The sequence below is a fragment of the Centruroides vittatus genome, unplaced genomic scaffold (genome assembly GCF_030686945.1).
Source record: "Centruroides vittatus isolate TY-2023 unplaced genomic scaffold, ASM3068694v2 contig_559, whole genome shotgun sequence".
Lineage (NCBI taxonomy): Eukaryota > Metazoa > Arthropoda > Arachnida > Scorpiones > Buthidae > Centruroides > Centruroides vittatus.
In genome coordinates this window covers 1,399,120-1,416,498 of record NW_027122332.1, presented here as the reverse complement: position 1 = coordinate 1,416,498, position 17,379 = coordinate 1,399,120, and the positions used below count along the sequence as shown (strand labels likewise).

The 17,379-nt window shown below is 27.4% G+C and overlaps 1 protein-coding gene across 1 annotated transcript in view; it reads right to left on the bottom strand.

Annotated features, from left to right (window-relative positions):
- nonC (serine/threonine-protein kinase Smg1) overlaps positions 1-17,379 on the bottom strand; it is a 157,467-nt gene that overhangs the window by 100,447 nt on the left and 39,641 nt on the right. Inside the window, exons 8-17 of the mRNA XM_067274716.1 lie at positions 15,449-15,574; positions 13,892-14,062; positions 13,533-13,618; positions 11,080-11,173; positions 10,176-10,248; positions 6,616-6,869; positions 4,702-4,962; positions 2,462-2,592; positions 2,144-2,341; positions 1,953-2,065 (exon numbers count right to left, since the gene is read on the bottom strand). Coding sequence (XP_067130817.1) covers positions 1,953-2,065; positions 2,144-2,341; positions 2,462-2,592; positions 4,702-4,962; positions 6,616-6,869; positions 10,176-10,248; positions 11,080-11,173; positions 13,533-13,618; positions 13,892-14,062; positions 15,449-15,574 — 1,507 coding nt within the window. The remainder of the gene's footprint in view (positions 1-1,952; positions 2,066-2,143; positions 2,342-2,461; positions 2,593-4,701; positions 4,963-6,615; positions 6,870-10,175; positions 10,249-11,079; positions 11,174-13,532; positions 13,619-13,891; positions 14,063-15,448; positions 15,575-17,379) is intronic.

Here is a 17,379-nt window from a genome sequence, read left to right as displayed (position 1 = left end):
AAAAAATCTTGTTAAATTGGAAATAATAAACAAGACACTTTAAAAACTTATTGCCCATCTGTTATTAATAATTAATTTAAAATCAATTCTGCTTATTAAAATTATTAGAAGATGGCAACTTGGTTCCCTCTAACTTAAAAATAAAAAAACTAATATTGAAAAAAATCAGCCTGTAAATTCAAAAATTAAATTAACTAAATATGATTATTCGTTGATGGCTTTGAAAATCACCAATGATTAGAATACAAAAGAAATTCTGCAAGTTTTAATCATTTGACATACTTATATATCATTAATTGCTATTAAGTGATATAATTTATGTTATGATGTAACATAATATAATCATATTAGGAAAAAACAATATAGTTAAGTAAAAACTAATTAGTTTCTGATTAATTTTAACAATAAATTCATAAATGTAACAGCTTATTTAAAGATATATCCATGGTGGCCAAACTGCAATTTGCAAACCATATGCAACTCTTCTAGACTATTATTGTAACCCCTGTACATCAAACCCCTACCCCTAATATATACAAGGTCTGATCAAAAAGTATCCAACCTTATTAGTTTTTCTTTGTAAATATTTGCAAGCTGGAAAAGAGACTATGACATCATGTGACTTTGGACTCTACTGTGTGTGAATTTTGGTGAGCCTGTCCTACCTGCAGTCACTGTCAAGTAGTCATAATAGTTACATGTTTAATACTGAAATAGTTGCATTAAATTAAGTGAAAATAGCAGAACATGACAGATCCTCATTTCATAAATATTATAACCAGAGATGAGACCTGGATCAACAGATACAAAACCACAATCATCTCACTGGAAAATGCCATGGTCTCTTCAGCGAAAGACAGCATGGCAATCATCAGCAATGCAAAAATTATGTTGACCTTTTTTTTTTCAACTACCAGAGAGTAATTCATCATGACTATGCCTGCCCCTCATGGACAAACTATGACAAAGGAGTACTACCTGACTGGTTTATATCATCTATGAGATGCTGTTAGGTGCAAGAGATCACAATTCTGGCAGTCTGGCAACTGGGCATTTTCTTTGGTTTTAGTTAGTTTTCAGCCTTTGTCTCAACTATCCTGAAGTTGTGGACTTGGCTTTAGGCAAATTAGGTTCAGGTATTGACTGTGTTCTGTTGGCACCAAAAAGACTCAAGCAAGAGAGACCCCCCCCTTTTCTCATCAACAGACTTATTGAAGAATCAAGATGAATAAACTTCACAACTCTCCATTGGAGGTGGAAATTTTGCCTCTGGAGGATACGATTCTGAAAGAGGTTTTGGACCTTTTTGATAGAATTATGCCCAGCTACCCTTGCTCTAGGCTTAATAATGAGGAGAGAAGTAAGATACAGAATTCAATGGCAAAATTAAATGGATGTGTGCACCAGTTATATGGAGTTTTATGGGGACTAAGACTAAGACAACAAAGAAAGCAGCAACTCTGATTTACCAGAAAACAATTTTGCAGACATAGCAGGAATTAACTGCAGCCCTAGCATAACAGACAAGGCTCCAACTGACTTTTGATTCTTTCTCAAACTCAAAATACCACTCAAAGGAGAGCTTTCAGAATGCAGAAATCATGACTAATGCAACAAAGCCCATGAAGGAGATTCTAATAAATGACTGCTGGGAGAAGTGTGAAAACTCAGAAGGTGCCAATTTTGGAGGTAACTAGCATTTGAATCTAATAGATACATAGGTGTTTTTCCTGATATTTTTTGATCAGACCTCATATACACAGTATATAGATTATATAAAAATATCATTCCAATATAAAATGTAGCTCTCCATGTATTTTTGATACATAGTATATGGTACTTATTGTGACAAGGTTTGGCCACCCATAATATATATAGTTTATTTTTATAGGTATTTATAAGAGTTTTATGAAATCATAAATAATTAAAGATTTAATTGAAAATAAATATACCTAGATGTAAGATACTATCAATCATTTCAGATATCTCTGATGTCCTAGATATTTTTGATAAATGGTGTTGTATATTTTCAAAAACTTCTTGACTCCAATGAATACCTAATAACCTAGATTAAGAAATTATTTTAAGTAAGAAAATTATTAAAACAATTACACAAATTTTTAAAAATTTTTGTGATACATACTTGCTATCAAAAGATGTTTCTTTTTGTTTCAATAAGGCAGATAATAATTTTAAAATTCTACTTAAATGACCACTGCTGGGAGGTGACATAACAGATACAGTGGCAAGTATTGGAGAGGTATGACCTGATGAAGATAAGTTTCCACGCTGTGGAAAATTATGATTTATAAGAGAACTACTTGAAATAAAATGACCATGCCTAAGAAAAAAAAAATTATTAATTTGTTATAACAACTGTTTAATTAAAAAAATTCATTATGCAAGATAATACCAAAATAAAATATTTATATATATTATATATATATATAAAAAAATATACCTTGTACAATGTGAATAAAGAATATAAAGTAAACCATACTGCAAAGCTGGATAATTAATTGCAAGATGACATGATGATGGCTGAAGATGATTAACAATTAAATCAAAAAAACTTGGTTTCAATGCCCACATCTAAAAAAAATACATATGTATTATATTTATATTTTTTATAAATCTATAAAAGCTTAAACTATAAGATATATACAGCAAAAAATTAATTCATTGCATGAAGTTTGAATCCAGTAGTAAAATTTTGTGAGATTAACATCATATCATATTTAACGTATACATTACATTTAACTAAATATTCATATATACATATGAACAACTTAAAATAGCATATAATCCACAGATTTTAAAAATTGCTAAAATAAATTAAGAAAAATGTTTTCATAACCCATATCAGTATATGCCTTGCAGTACTGAAATTATGCTGAACATCTGGCATGTACAGAACACAGTTCAATTTACTTTATCAGAAGTTCATTGCAGACAAAATTATAAAATAAATGCTTCCTTATAGAATATTATAGAATAAGAATTAATTCTGCTTCTTTAACTGAATACTTAACATTTTTCAGGAAAAACTATATTAAAAATTTGCAACGGGGTTTCCTAAATTGCATATGTTGAAAATATTTTGTTGTTACTAATTAACCTAGAAGCATATTATTGATACCACTACATATAAAAATTAATTGTTGTTGTTAACCTAGAAGCATATTATTGATACCACTACATATAAAAATTAATCTATGTATTCCAAGTGAAAAAGTCACTTAGTTTACTCATTTCCCATTGATCTATTCATTCAAAGGTTAGTTCCTGTCAACGACAGCACACATTCCTCTTTTATCAGTTCGCCATTTTAATTTTTAATTGTTAATTAATTCTTTGTCAATAAATGAAATCACACAGTGACAGTCCAAGTTTTGACAGCATTATCACTGAAAACATTTTATAAACAATACTCTAATGAGCAACAATTGGTAAAAAAACTGATAAAACATTTAACTGGGTCATATATAGAACTATGTTATAAATGACTTTACAAACTGAAAATGATCATTATCAGAAGAAATGCTCGAGCTTAAAAAAATAACTGACGTGACATCAAAAATAATAGCATTCAATCAGTTTACAGTTCATCTTAAAATAGTGCTGTGGTGGTGGTGTGTTAACTATATTGTAGCTACATTAACCTTGAATTTGTTAAAAACATGACTGCCAAGAAATAGCATTTACTGTTCTTATTCACAAACTTGAAACGAAACTTGATTTATGTTTATTTGACTTCTCTAACTTCATATAACTTTATATTTGAATTTTTCTCCAATTTTACAAGTTGAAAAATAAATAATTATTTAGCACTAAAATTCATTATTAATTTGTCAATCAATGACTGCACATACAATAAACAGACACATTCTAGTTAAAAAATAACATGTCTGTAAAAGACAACCTAACTAAGATTAATGATACCCCTAAAAGGTGTAATTAAAAAAAATTGTTATAAACAAGATAATTTTTAAATTAGTAATTTTATCATCATAGAAGCATATCAACCATTCATCTTTTTAAAATTAAATCTTGTTTCCAGTAACTTAAATATTTGATATATTTTGAACTTTTAAACTAAATTTAAATGAGAGAAACATTTATGTCAGAAACATTTGCTTTTATCTTATTAAATTGTGTTGCAATAAATTAATTTTTTTTATCCATATTTTATTGATTTATTAGAATATAACTGAGCAGAGATGCATACTCAGAGGTCATGCTGCATAGGGCCAAAATTGCCACTTGGCAATATTTTTGTTAAGGTGGAGATAAAAATATAATATTGGCAATAAAATCCTAGCTCGATTTTCACCATGTTTCATTTGAATTGGAGACCTGAACATCTGGCCATATCTTTGTAAATGACAGTTTAACATGTTACTTTTGCTTTCCAGATGCCAAATTGATAAGAATTAATGCAGGTCTTGGTAGCCTTAAGTAAAACTAGTGGCAATAAACAATTTGAAGTGACAAAAAAAATTAAAACTGGCAAAATGGTAGTGATATTTTTAAATTTTCAAGAACGATCCCTGCATACTAATTCCTAATTTGTTTTTATCAGAACAAAGATTAAGAATTCTGTATTTAGGCTACTTATATCATTTTAATTTGCAACAGATTTTTATGATTAATAATAAAAGTTTACTATTAAACTTTATAGGCAATTTAAAATATACTTACACCAATTATTGAATGTTTAGCATTTCCAATTTCAGCTAATGAACAAAGGCTAGATAAAAGAATTAATTCTGCTTCTTTAGCTGAATACTTAACATTTTTCATAAAAACATTATCATCTATGGGTAACTGATATTCTACAGTTAAAATAACTGAGCAAGCCATTTTAATATCACTTAAAATGCATTTATATGCTTCTTCAAGAACTGGAACATTCTTCAATCCAAGAATAGCATGTTGTAAACTCAAAAATGCATTTTGAATCTAAGTGTAAAACAAAAATAATAATTATAAATATTGTAATTTGTTACATTTATTTCATTAATAATAATTATTATTTCTATTATTATTATTAGTAGTATTATTTTAAATTAATTTAAAATAAATTCTAAATTGATAAACATTTGAATAAAATACATTCAATAAATTTTATTCTTTAAACTTTACTTATATAACAGTGCAATTCTTTTTTACTAAATCAATGTGTTTATTGTACAGTATTAATTTAAAATTTATTTTGTATACTAGTACTTTTTATATATTAACAGGACTTATTATACTGGAAAATATGGATGCAGATATTTAGTCTTACAGATCAAAAATAATGTTCTTTATTTAGTTCACCTTATTTAGTTCAAGGGAACTAAATAAAGAACATTATTTTTGATCTATAAGACTAAATATCTGCATCCATATTTTCCAGTATAATAAGTCCTGTTAATATGTAAAAAGTACTAGTATACAAAATAAATTTTAAATTAAGATAGAAAGGACACAAAGGCATAATAATTAAATTGTACAGTATTGTTCAGATAAATGGAAAGTTTAGATTATTAGCAGATTTACATATATAAAAGAAGTCAGAAAGGATAACAGATACATATATATTACACATTTTAATATATTCATATGAATGTAGTACATGTATTTAAGGAACTTTTAAAAAACATGTCCAATACGGCATATGTTAAAAAAGAATTCTGTCATTTACTTTTAATTTTGACTGAAATATTAACAGCAAAAGCTTTTCAAAAAAGATGCTGTAACAGCAGAACCCGACAAACAGGTATCTTGTTCTCAGAAGGCCATTGAATGTAGACATTAAAAATGGTTAAGACATATCCAAGTTTCATGGAATTTTTTTTCTTGGTTTTTATTATATCTTTATCAAAACTGTCCAGTTCTTAAAAAATGTTCTGGATAGTTTCCAAATCAATTCCCAAGTTGTATTTCTTCTCATCTTTCCTAACTAACAATGATTTTCATTGTTTTTGTTCCATTAAAGACAGTAAATTTGCTAAGTTTAAAATTTCTAAAAATTTTCAAAAATCTTCCATCAGTTTATCTGGTACATGATACTTTGTTTTTTACTTTCATTAATTTGATATAAGTAAACACAATTCAAAATTATATAAAATTTATTGTTAACTTGATAAAAATAAAATAAAATTGATTTATTTATTTCTATTTGCTAATTTGAATTTGTTTTAATTTAAATTTTGTTTAATTCGAATAAACAAAATTGAATTCAGCAAAATTTAAATTTAAAAAATTCATATTAGCAAATAGAAATAAATAAAATTGGCTTTCTACAATTATAATTACATATGGAAATAGGTCTTAAATTTGTATGTTTTTAATAAAGCTATAATAATAAATAATGACAAAGTGATGCTATAAGAAATAAATAAGCCTGTCTATTTATTCTAGTAATTATTCTTATCTATTTAGCAATTCAACAAGAATGAAGAATTTGTCATATGCAAATCATTTTATGATAGTTTAAAAATAATTTTGCAGTAGAAATTTTTTCCTCATTATATAGTTTTCTTGTCCCAAAATAATTAAATTAATAACTTTATAAAACATATATCCTATTAATACATAATTAAATAGTTTTAAGAAATTACAATTTACCTTTGAATTTGGAGAGAATCTGAGACTTTGAAAAAATTCAGATGAAAATACATTTGTTACTATTTCAATTGGAAGACAATTATATAGTTCCTTCACAAAATTCAATAACAACTGTAGAAATGAAAGAATATAAATTTCTGACATTACGCCAATTGAATACTTTTGAAGAACAGAAATATATGATGTTAATTGTTCTAGAGCATCAGCTGAGTGATTCTGTGCACAATCCATTAGAAGACATACACATTCATTAGCTACAAAAAAATAAATATATGTATATTAATCAAATGTAAAAACAAAATTACAGTGCAGGTAAATCTTAATAATCAATATAAATAGTTTTGTAGTTAAAATTAAGCTTTAAAAAGATCACTGTTTATTAAAATTATAATGTAATAACAGTTATATAATTTTATTTCTTCTATAACTATTAGCATGTTTGAACTGTTTTCATGTAATGGTTGATTTTTAATCTTTATTTCATAATCTGTGCAATGGTATAAAACATTATTTACATAAAGTATCAAAAATAAAATTTAAAAAATTATTTTACCATAATAAAGAATTCATAAATATTGAGGTATGCATAAGTTTGTAAGGTTTTTTGACAAATTGAAACACTCAAAGTATGTTTCAACAATACCATTTATTGAAAAAGTTTCCATTTTCAACAACTTTCTGCCAACATTCTGGCAGCAAATGGATACCACTGTGGTAGAAGGTTTCTGGCTTTGAGCTGAAGAAGTCAGTAACCCATTTTTGCATATCTGTAAGATTGATAAAGTGCTCGCCAGACAAACCATGCTGCATTGACCAGACAGATGATAGTCAGAAGGGGCAATATCTGGTGAGTATGTTGGGTGTAGTAACACTTCTCAGCCAAACTCTAGAAGCTTTTTGCTTTGTTGATGCTGCAACACGAGTCCATGCATTGTCATACTGGAGAATAAGTTGCCATTGGTTTGATGCATATTTTGGGGCTTCTTGTGCAAAACTTGTGCTAATTTTGTAAGCTGCACACTGTAGCAGTCAGCAGTAACTGTCTGACCAGTTGCAGCAACTTGTGATATACTAAATCTTCTTGGTCTCACCAAACCCAGAGAAGCATCTTTTTAACATGGATGTTGGACTTTGCTGTTGATGAGATTGCTTGTCCTGGGTCTATCCAATGTTTTCTCTTTTTTGGGTCTTCATACAGGACCCACTTTTCATCATCAGTGATGATTTGTGAGGAAACTCATTTTTGTCTCACCAACAATGAAAGGCAAATGTTGACACAGTTTATCATGGCAGATTCTGACAATTTGTATGCATCCATTTTCTACACTTTTCAATCTTACCCATTGCACTGAGCCTGCAGCTTACATTTGACTGGTTCACACCATGTGCTTTTGCAAGTTCTTGTGTTGTCACAGCTGAGTTTTCATCAAGTAGGATTGCAGGTCTCCATCAGCAGTTTCCTTGGAGTGGCCTGATCTTAGTCAATCGTCAACACTGATATCCCCACTATGGAAGCATCTGTATCACTTTTCACATATGCTTACAGACAACTTCCTCACCATAAGTGTCACACAAAATTCGTTTGGCTTCAACTGTTGTTTTTTTTTTTGTAACCAAAGAAAAACAAAAACATGCAGTGCCAAAGGTGGATTTTATAGATATTCATCTCAAAATGAGGACAAAACAACAACTGAATAACTAAAACTCAAAAAATTTTGCCCCAAGCACCAAGCAGACACTAGATGAGTCATACATAAGAAAAAGCACATGCACAAATTTCAAGTTATCAGTGCACAAACTTGACCATACAAACTTATGCATAGATCCAATAATTTCAAGAAACAATACTGAACATTATTTTATTATTACTATTATATTTTTTCTCAACTAACTGAATTTTTAATTTGTAGAGTAAAACAATTATGAATTAAAAATTCAATTAGTTAATCATTAAATGATTAAATCACAATAATAAATTACTAGCACCAAGTTAAATAACAAATTCAATTAATTAAAAAGGAAACAATATAATAACTCAATAAATAGTTTTCTGAATGGTACATGTTAAAATTAAGAAATAAAATCAAAATATAATTTAATGTTCCAAAAACTTAAAAAATTCAAATGTAATTCATTTCGTACAAGTATGCTTATGTTATACAAGATATACAGGTTGCCCATAAATTATAAAACTTATTTTCCTGGGTTATAACCTAAAAACCAGAAAGAATAAAAACAAATGGCTTTCAAATTTTGAAAATACAGCTCATGTGAGCACCTTTGGTCACATGCAAGATATTTAGTTGATGTTTGATCTCTAAGTTTTCATTAGCATTTCTGTAAAGATTTTAATGGTGTTTTATAAAAAAAAAGTCTTATGAATCCTCACAGACAACAGTCTAGGAATATAATATATGATGAATACAGTGGCATGGAACTGACCAATTATGAGCAACCCACCAATTTGAAGTGATTAACCAAAATGTCTTGAAATAAGAAATAAGTGTGCCATCTTGTTGGAATGTGATGTTGGGCTGCAGGTGAGCTGGTTGAAGGATGAAATACATTAATTCAATGTAGTATGTCAAGAAACATTAACCCAAAACAATTTTAACCATAAAGGAGGGTCAATGACCCCATCATACAACACACCATACCAGGCATTCACTTTCGGGCTCTCTTATTAAAATTATCTGTAGGCTTGTGGATTTTTACTCCTCCATGTTTATCCACTATCCAATACATAAAAATTGGATTCATTACTAAAAACCCACCTAATCTTAAGTATCTTCAATTTTTAATAAAATGTCTAAAGCAAATCAGATGCATTGCAGTTTACCTTCTGGCTCAAAAGCCTGAACAACCTAAATTTTGTATGCAGGTAGGCATAATCATAAATGAACAACTTTCCAAACAGTTGATTTTGATATAACCAATTGCCTAGATTAAGCCAAGATAATTTACGAGGACTATGGAAAAATACTTCACAGATGAATTCCACATACTCATCAGATGTGTGCAGTTTTCTTTAGGATCTCTTTTCAGGAAGTATGCTTGCTTCCATTCAGATGAAACTTAACCAGTGCCTGATAGCCTTAGTTGATAGTAGGTCTTTATTGTACTTCATTTTTATAGCATGTTGTGTTGTTTTAACTGATTTGTTCTGAAAAAAACCATACATACATTGCTTTTTATTTAACACTTGCCATTTTGATTCATAATGTAGCTTCCTGTTCCTAGACTTCTACTGTTCATAAGTATTGTCAATAAAACTTTTTGAACTGTATTTTCAAAATCTGAAAGCGAGTTATTATTCCTTCTGGTTCCAAAAAGTTCCAGGAAAATAGTTCCCTACTTTTTGGACACTTTGTTACAATAATTTTGAGTATTTATGTTTGCATTTATCAAATCACTTAAATATCTCTTCCCATAAAGATTGTTAAGCCTTCCCAGGGTAAAGGTGATAACAGACATATAATTAATATAGATTGTATGTAAGTTTTATTAATATTAACTTTATAAGTTTTATTTTAATAATAAAACATAAACAAATGAACTACCTGATGTAAGCAGATTTTCAGAAAACGAATATTCTGTAGATTTAATAGCACATTTCATTAGTATCTTCAAACTCTAAAAAAATAAATAAATCATAAATCATAACTATCAACTAATATAAAACTGTATTTCATTTCTCCATTACTATTCTACATTAATCACACAATATTAAATTAGTGTACATTAAGTAAAAAATTTAGTACACAAATACATATATACACACAAACACTAAAATGCAGTTTTCAAAATTACAAATAAGCAAACAAAAACTTTTTGTTTAAAAAACTGAGATATAACTGATACTGAACCGATAGTTATATTGGTTTATTGGAATGTTCCCAAGATATTAATATCATTTCACTTTACAAATCAATACTCCAATCTCTCTGTTTTTTTTCTGAAAATGATTATTGGAAAAAAGGCAGAAGGAGATCAGAGCATCAATACATTTTACAAAACAATTCTGATATCAGGAAGGTTTTGATATGCCAATATATTAGTATCAGTGATACTCATCTTAAAAAAATAAAAATAAAAATGATTGATCCTATAAAACAAATTAAAATTTTATCCACAAGAAGATAATAATGACTTATTTGTCATTATTATCCGATTATCAACCAAAAATAATAAACAAAGAAAATGAACAATTGCAGAAGTTATTCACTTCTGTGGCATTTCTCTCCTAATAACCAGTGCCTGATAGCCTTACAGTGAGCATGCTCTTGAGATTGCATCTCAAGCAATTGTATCTAATTTGAAAAGTTGTATTTAAATATAGTCAGTTGACTAAAAACTCAGTTATTAAATCAATTCTGTTATAAATATAATTGAAGCAAAATAAATTTAAATTTTAAATTAGAGAATTTATGTTAAATTTAATTAATATTCTATAAAGTGACTTACATTAGTTAGAAACTTCCAAGTAATAAAAGTATTTTCACTATTTTCTGAAGGATTTGCATACTTCCCAAGACTTTTCATTACTGTTGTAAATACTCTGAAAAAAAAAACCAAATATATATATATATATAAGAATATTCAATATATATATAATCTTATTGATTTATTTTATTCTCATTTATTAATTTAATACTTAAAATAATTTCCTGTTTGCATTTTATTTTTTGAAGAATTTTTAATTTTTCCAACTCTATATTCTATTTTACTCGAGAATATTACATGAATAAAGGTAAAATTGCTTGCATAGGTTTACATATAAATTTACAATGCATGAAATGCATTTTATGAATTTTTTAAAGTTAAATTTTCAAAAAGTTATTTTTATAACTTCACCTATACTGAGAAGAAAAAATGAAGTTATAGGTAAGTAAATTTACATTATTTCTTACAAATAAAGTTTTTGATTTCATATTTTGGTTTGGAAATAATGCTGCTTTTATCTAACTGTATTTTTAGATTTTCTGTATGATTTTTTCAAAATAATAATAATAATAATAATAATAATAATAAATCTGATAAAGTAGTTCAGAACGGTTTCAAATGGAAAAATTCTTGCACAAAATTATCATTAAAAAATTCATCATATCCAGATCCATTAGAAAACAATACCTTCAATAAATTTTATGCTAATTATAATTACTCAATATTAAATCATGAATTATTGAAAATATGAATTAATCTTCATACTTTATTCATATGATCAACTAACAATATGACAATGTGATTATAACACAATGTGTATATACACATTGTGTTGTAATTTAGTTTTGTTAATTTTGGATAATTTAGATATTTTCTTATATGATTTTTATAAAATTTTTGAAACCATTTATCATTTAGAAGTATAGCTCTTAAATGATAAATGGCTTCAAGGTGATTAAGAAACAATAACAAAATAAATTAAATTATAGTTTTTAATTTTGCCTTGTCGAAATCGTTTTTTCCAATTAGTAACTTTTTCTTCACTAGCTCTTTAAAAAAAATTAAACAATTTCATCAAAAATTGTTCTCTTTAATGAAATTACAAGGTGTAGTCAAAGTTCCAGGACTAGTCACGTGGTATTACTGCCATGTGCTGTTCTTGTGCAAAACAGGATGCATAATAGACATTGTTCTTTAGCTTCCTGCCAAATTTAAAGCAGTTATGTATGGAGCTTTTATTCTTGCTATTTAGATTACGTGCATGTTCTCTTAATTCTTTTAAGGAGCAGTGTGTGTGTGAGAATGTATGTATGTATGCATGTATGTATGAAATTTTGTTTCAAACTTGGCAAGACTGCAACTGAAAAGAAAGTGATTACAGGAGACAAAACAGATTTATAGCTTATGATCCTGAAATTAAACAGCAAGTGATTCACGAATGGAAAAACTGGATCATCCAGAACAAAGGAAGCCAAATGAGGTGCAATCTCAAGAGCATGCTCACTGTTTCTTTTTGATAGCGAGAATATTATTCTTTGTGAATTTGTTCCACAAGGTCAAAACTGTAAATCAAAATTTTTATATGGATGTTTTTAGGCACCTATATGAAAATGTCAGTTGAAAAAGACCAAATCTTTGGAGAGCTCAGAACTGGTTGTTGCATTGCAACACACCGCTGCTCACACAGCTATCTCTATTCAACAATTTCTTGCCAAAAATAAAATGGCCATAGTTTCCCACTCTCCTTATTCACCAGACTTGGGATCATGTGTTTTTTTTATTTTCATGCTGAAAAAGTGCAGAAAAGATAGCGATCTGATTGTTTCTGATGTCTACACACTTAACCTTTGATAACATCAATTACTCTGTATTCTTTCAATATGGTGGCAATGGCTAAAATATATAAAACGACTATTCAAGTTCATTAAAGCCTCATAAATTGGACTTCTTCTGGAGTGTAAACATAATGTCATCTTTCCTATGTCAATTCATAGAATTAATCTTCAGCTGTTCAATTTATTTATGTACTTCAGATGTTCTCATTTAAACCAGTTTATTCTTTTTTAATTTATCATGAAAATGGCCTATTAAGTAGATCAAAAACATTATAGTTTAAACTAGTTCTCACTGTTTTTGATATTTGTATGTATTAGATATTAAAAAAAAAATTTGGCTCCACTTAAAATAAATATTAAATTCAAATTTGTTATTTGAAATGAATTATGTATGTATTAAGATCCTATTCCAGATCAAGAATTCTATTACAATAAGAAAAAACAATATTCATTTTACGCATATATAATTTATGAACACATAGCAGAAAATAAAAAATGCTATCAGAAATTAATAGCTATTTTGATACATAAAGCTACCAATATAAAAAAAGGATTAATGGTTAAAAATAAAAATTTAATCAGATATAAATCTAATAAAAAAAATTACAAAACTAACTTAAAAAATAATAATAATTTAACCTTATCAAGCAACTTATTTTCGCAAGGCATTCTTCAGCAGACGGTGCATCTTCATCTCGATTATCACTGTCAACATTGGTTAAATCCTAAAAACATGAAAGTAAGATTATAGTTTTTCAGTTTCAAAATCTTTAAATAATAATAAATGATCAAATTATAAAGATATAAATATTCAACTTAAAACCATTTCAAACATTCATAAAATTATATCAAATGTGGACAAAAAAATTATTACAATAAATTTTTAAGCTTACATACCAGAAAAAGAAATAATCCAACCTGCAAAGTGTAATTTTCACACTTCACAGCAGTCCATTTTATCAATATTAAAAACTTATAGAAATTATTTGATTATTTACCTCAGCATATGCTCCCATGTCCTCCAAAAACTGTCCAAGCAAATTTAATGTAAATTTCATATCAGCAATCCAAAACTGATGAAAACTAATTAATGCCTTTGAAATGTATTTAATAAAAGAATGAGACTGTGAATTATCAATATGCCATCCAACAATAATGTCAACTGTATCCTGTGTAATAAAATTTGAATCATTAAATTCAAGTTTAAGTATATAAAATACTTTTATACAAAAATATTTCAATAAAAAAAACTATATATTTTTTTAACTTGTTTAATAGTAAAAATTAATTAATTTTATAATGTACTAAAAACACATTACTTTTATGTTTATCTTATGGCATAAGCATCAACTGACTTTAAGACAAAAGAATAAAAATTCTAGAACATTTTTTTTGTATATATATAATAAATTTGTAATAATTTTATAGTTTATGTCTGGTCCATATAATTTTCATAGTTTGCAATAGATACAATGTATAAGTTAGATTTTAGGATATGTAAAATTTATATTTGATTGTTTAATTTATCAAAAATGATCATCATTTTCATTGGAATTATGACTTTACATTCTAATTCACATTATAAGCCAACATGTGCAAAACAATATTAGGTGGTCAATCTATAATTTTAGTCAGCTACTGCAAACTTCCTTAAAAACAGAAATCATGCTAATAAATCATCCTTGCACTATAACATTCAATTGAAAAATACTCTATAGTATGGTTATATCTAAAAAATAATAATTGTAAATAAAATATCCCACTAGAGGTTCTAGAATCCCACTGACCCCTCTAAATTCCCAGACTATCTAGTTTTTCTTCTTTTGAATTTCTAGTCTGTGTGAAACTTTAACACTTAAGTTATCATAATATGAGTTATTAACTTTTCATAATTTATTATTATTTACATTTTCATTAAAAATAAACTGATTATTCTGTTTTTTAATGGAATTTGACTGTTAGACTATTATTTGAAGTTGGAAGTCATTATGTTAGGAAAGACAAATGTACTGTCTGTACAGTAAGTGAACATAGTGCATGCACTCATGGTAGGTTTTCTGCACAAATGTTGTAAGAGACTTCAGGTCTAACAGTACATGCTAAAAAAATATTACAGATGAGAAAATTTTAAGTATTTGGTACCTTTCCATGGACAAAAGTATTGCTTCATCATATAAAAAAAAAATTGATCACTTTCATTAAAGGAACTTGATGCATTCATTACATTGTTGTAAACAATGTAACAATGTAATGCATTCATTACATTGTTTACAACAATGTAATGAATGCATTAATTCCTCATTGGTTTCTAAATCAAATGCCAATGCCAAGGACATAATGTTAGAACATTTTTGGCTATAACCTAACTTTAGCATAAATTATAGTTAAGACAGAGATAACATTGTTATTTTCATACATATTTCCTTATTTCTTTCATAATTTAAAAAATTTTTATAAATATTTTTAATTGGAATACATATTAAAAAGAATAAAAAATAAATGTTAAGATTCAGAATTAACTTTTCTTGTACATTTAATATAGATCAATAACTTACCCGAAAATTATTACTAAAAACAGATGGATATATAGAACATATCTGAAGTACAACATCAACAATTCCTGTTAATAGTTCTGGTAAATCCGCATTTTCTAAAGCTGACTGAATGTTGGTCATAATCAACTGAAAAATTTACTAAATTTTAAATTTAAATAATACATTATACAGATTGAGTTCAAATCACAAAACTAGTATAAATAAACTGATTTAATTAGTTAATGATCCAGTGATCAGTATTTATATCATAACATTATATAATACAGTCAAACCTGTTTTTGTGTGGTCTTTTTCTGTGCGATTTTTATTTGTGCGATTTGTTTTGTGCGATTTTTTTTGTGCGGTATATGACAATTTCAATCAAATTGGAACATAATTGACTCCTGTAAAATTTTTAAAAACTCTATTGGTTGTTTTCAATGACATCAGCAGGTTTTTTCATTTTTTATTCAGTAAAATTTTTTTCTCATACGTTTATTTCCGGTCCCCTCTTATTTTAATAGCATAAAAACCATAAATATTATGTTATATTTGAACAGATGTGGTAAGTTAGCTTCCCTCCTTTAGACTGCCGGTGTGAAATTTCACGCCTTGTTAAATGAAATAACACTTCCTGCAGCTATATTTATCAAATAAAATCATTATTTAACGATTATTTTTAACTTTTTAATGTTAGATTGGTATTTAAGTGGAAATAATTAATTAATATAAAAATTAAAATTCTTAGAGGATTTTTTCCCCATTAGGTGTTGCAGAAAAAGGCCCAAGGAGTTAAAAAAGCAATTCCTAGTTATTTCGTACGGTTTCGAGTTATTTTCTACGTGAGACTTTTTTTATGTGGTCCCTATTCACCGCATAAAAAAATATTTTTTTAATTGTGTTGCGAAAACTATTTTTTATAGCCACTCGTGAAGTTTTGCGCGATTTTTTTTAATGCATTTTCTTTTATGCGGTTCCTATCCCCCGCATAAAAACAGGTTTGACTGTATATGCTTAATCAATTTAGATTAGCACTATATAATAATTTTATAGTCATTTAATTAGAAAAAACTATAACAACTTATTTAAATTATAGAAAAAAATTTTTTACTTAATAATAAATTTAAACTACATTATAGTAGTATCCTCTAATATGTTCTTTCTTTACTCTAATATACTATATAATTCACAATAAATTGTAATGTTCGAAAATTTTTCTGCTTTACTGCAATGAATTTATTATCATTATTATTATTATGTTGCGAATGTAATGTTCAGCTGATATTGGTGCCAAGTGCTATGCCAGACTAAAGTCAAAACGTAGCTACACAAAAAAGTGTAACATTAAGCTGTGTTATTAGTATGCATGTCAACATATAAAAACTTTATAACAATGTGACATAACTTGACATAACAATGTGAACTTTATAACATGTGTTCAATATTGCTGCTTTATGTAGTGCCATTTATATGTTTTATTAAGGTTTAATGTTTCTATGCTTTTAATAATTTTTAAGAGAGGCCAACAGGTACAATAAATACCTCATCCATCCTGTACACGTCTTATTTCTTGAGCGAGTGGAGTGTGCTTGATTTTTTCAGTCTGAGCAATTTTTATGTTATAAGTGTTTGGAACAGAGATATCTATTATATAAGTGATCTTTACCACATCTGTCAATGAGAGTGATGTCAGGTCTATTGTAATGAATTGTTTTATCTGTAATTACGTCTCTGTCATAGTATATTTTGTGTATCATTTTATAAAACTACCTGTGGAATATATTTGTAGTATGATAGCTGAATGTTTAATCCTCTGTTTGTGTGCAAGCTCTTGGTGCATTATATTTGCTATTTGATTTTGCCTATGTAAATAGTCTGTGCTAAGAGCTTGCAACCAGAAGTTATATGTTGTATTGTTTCTGGCAGAATATGGCATTTTCTGTAAAAGTCAT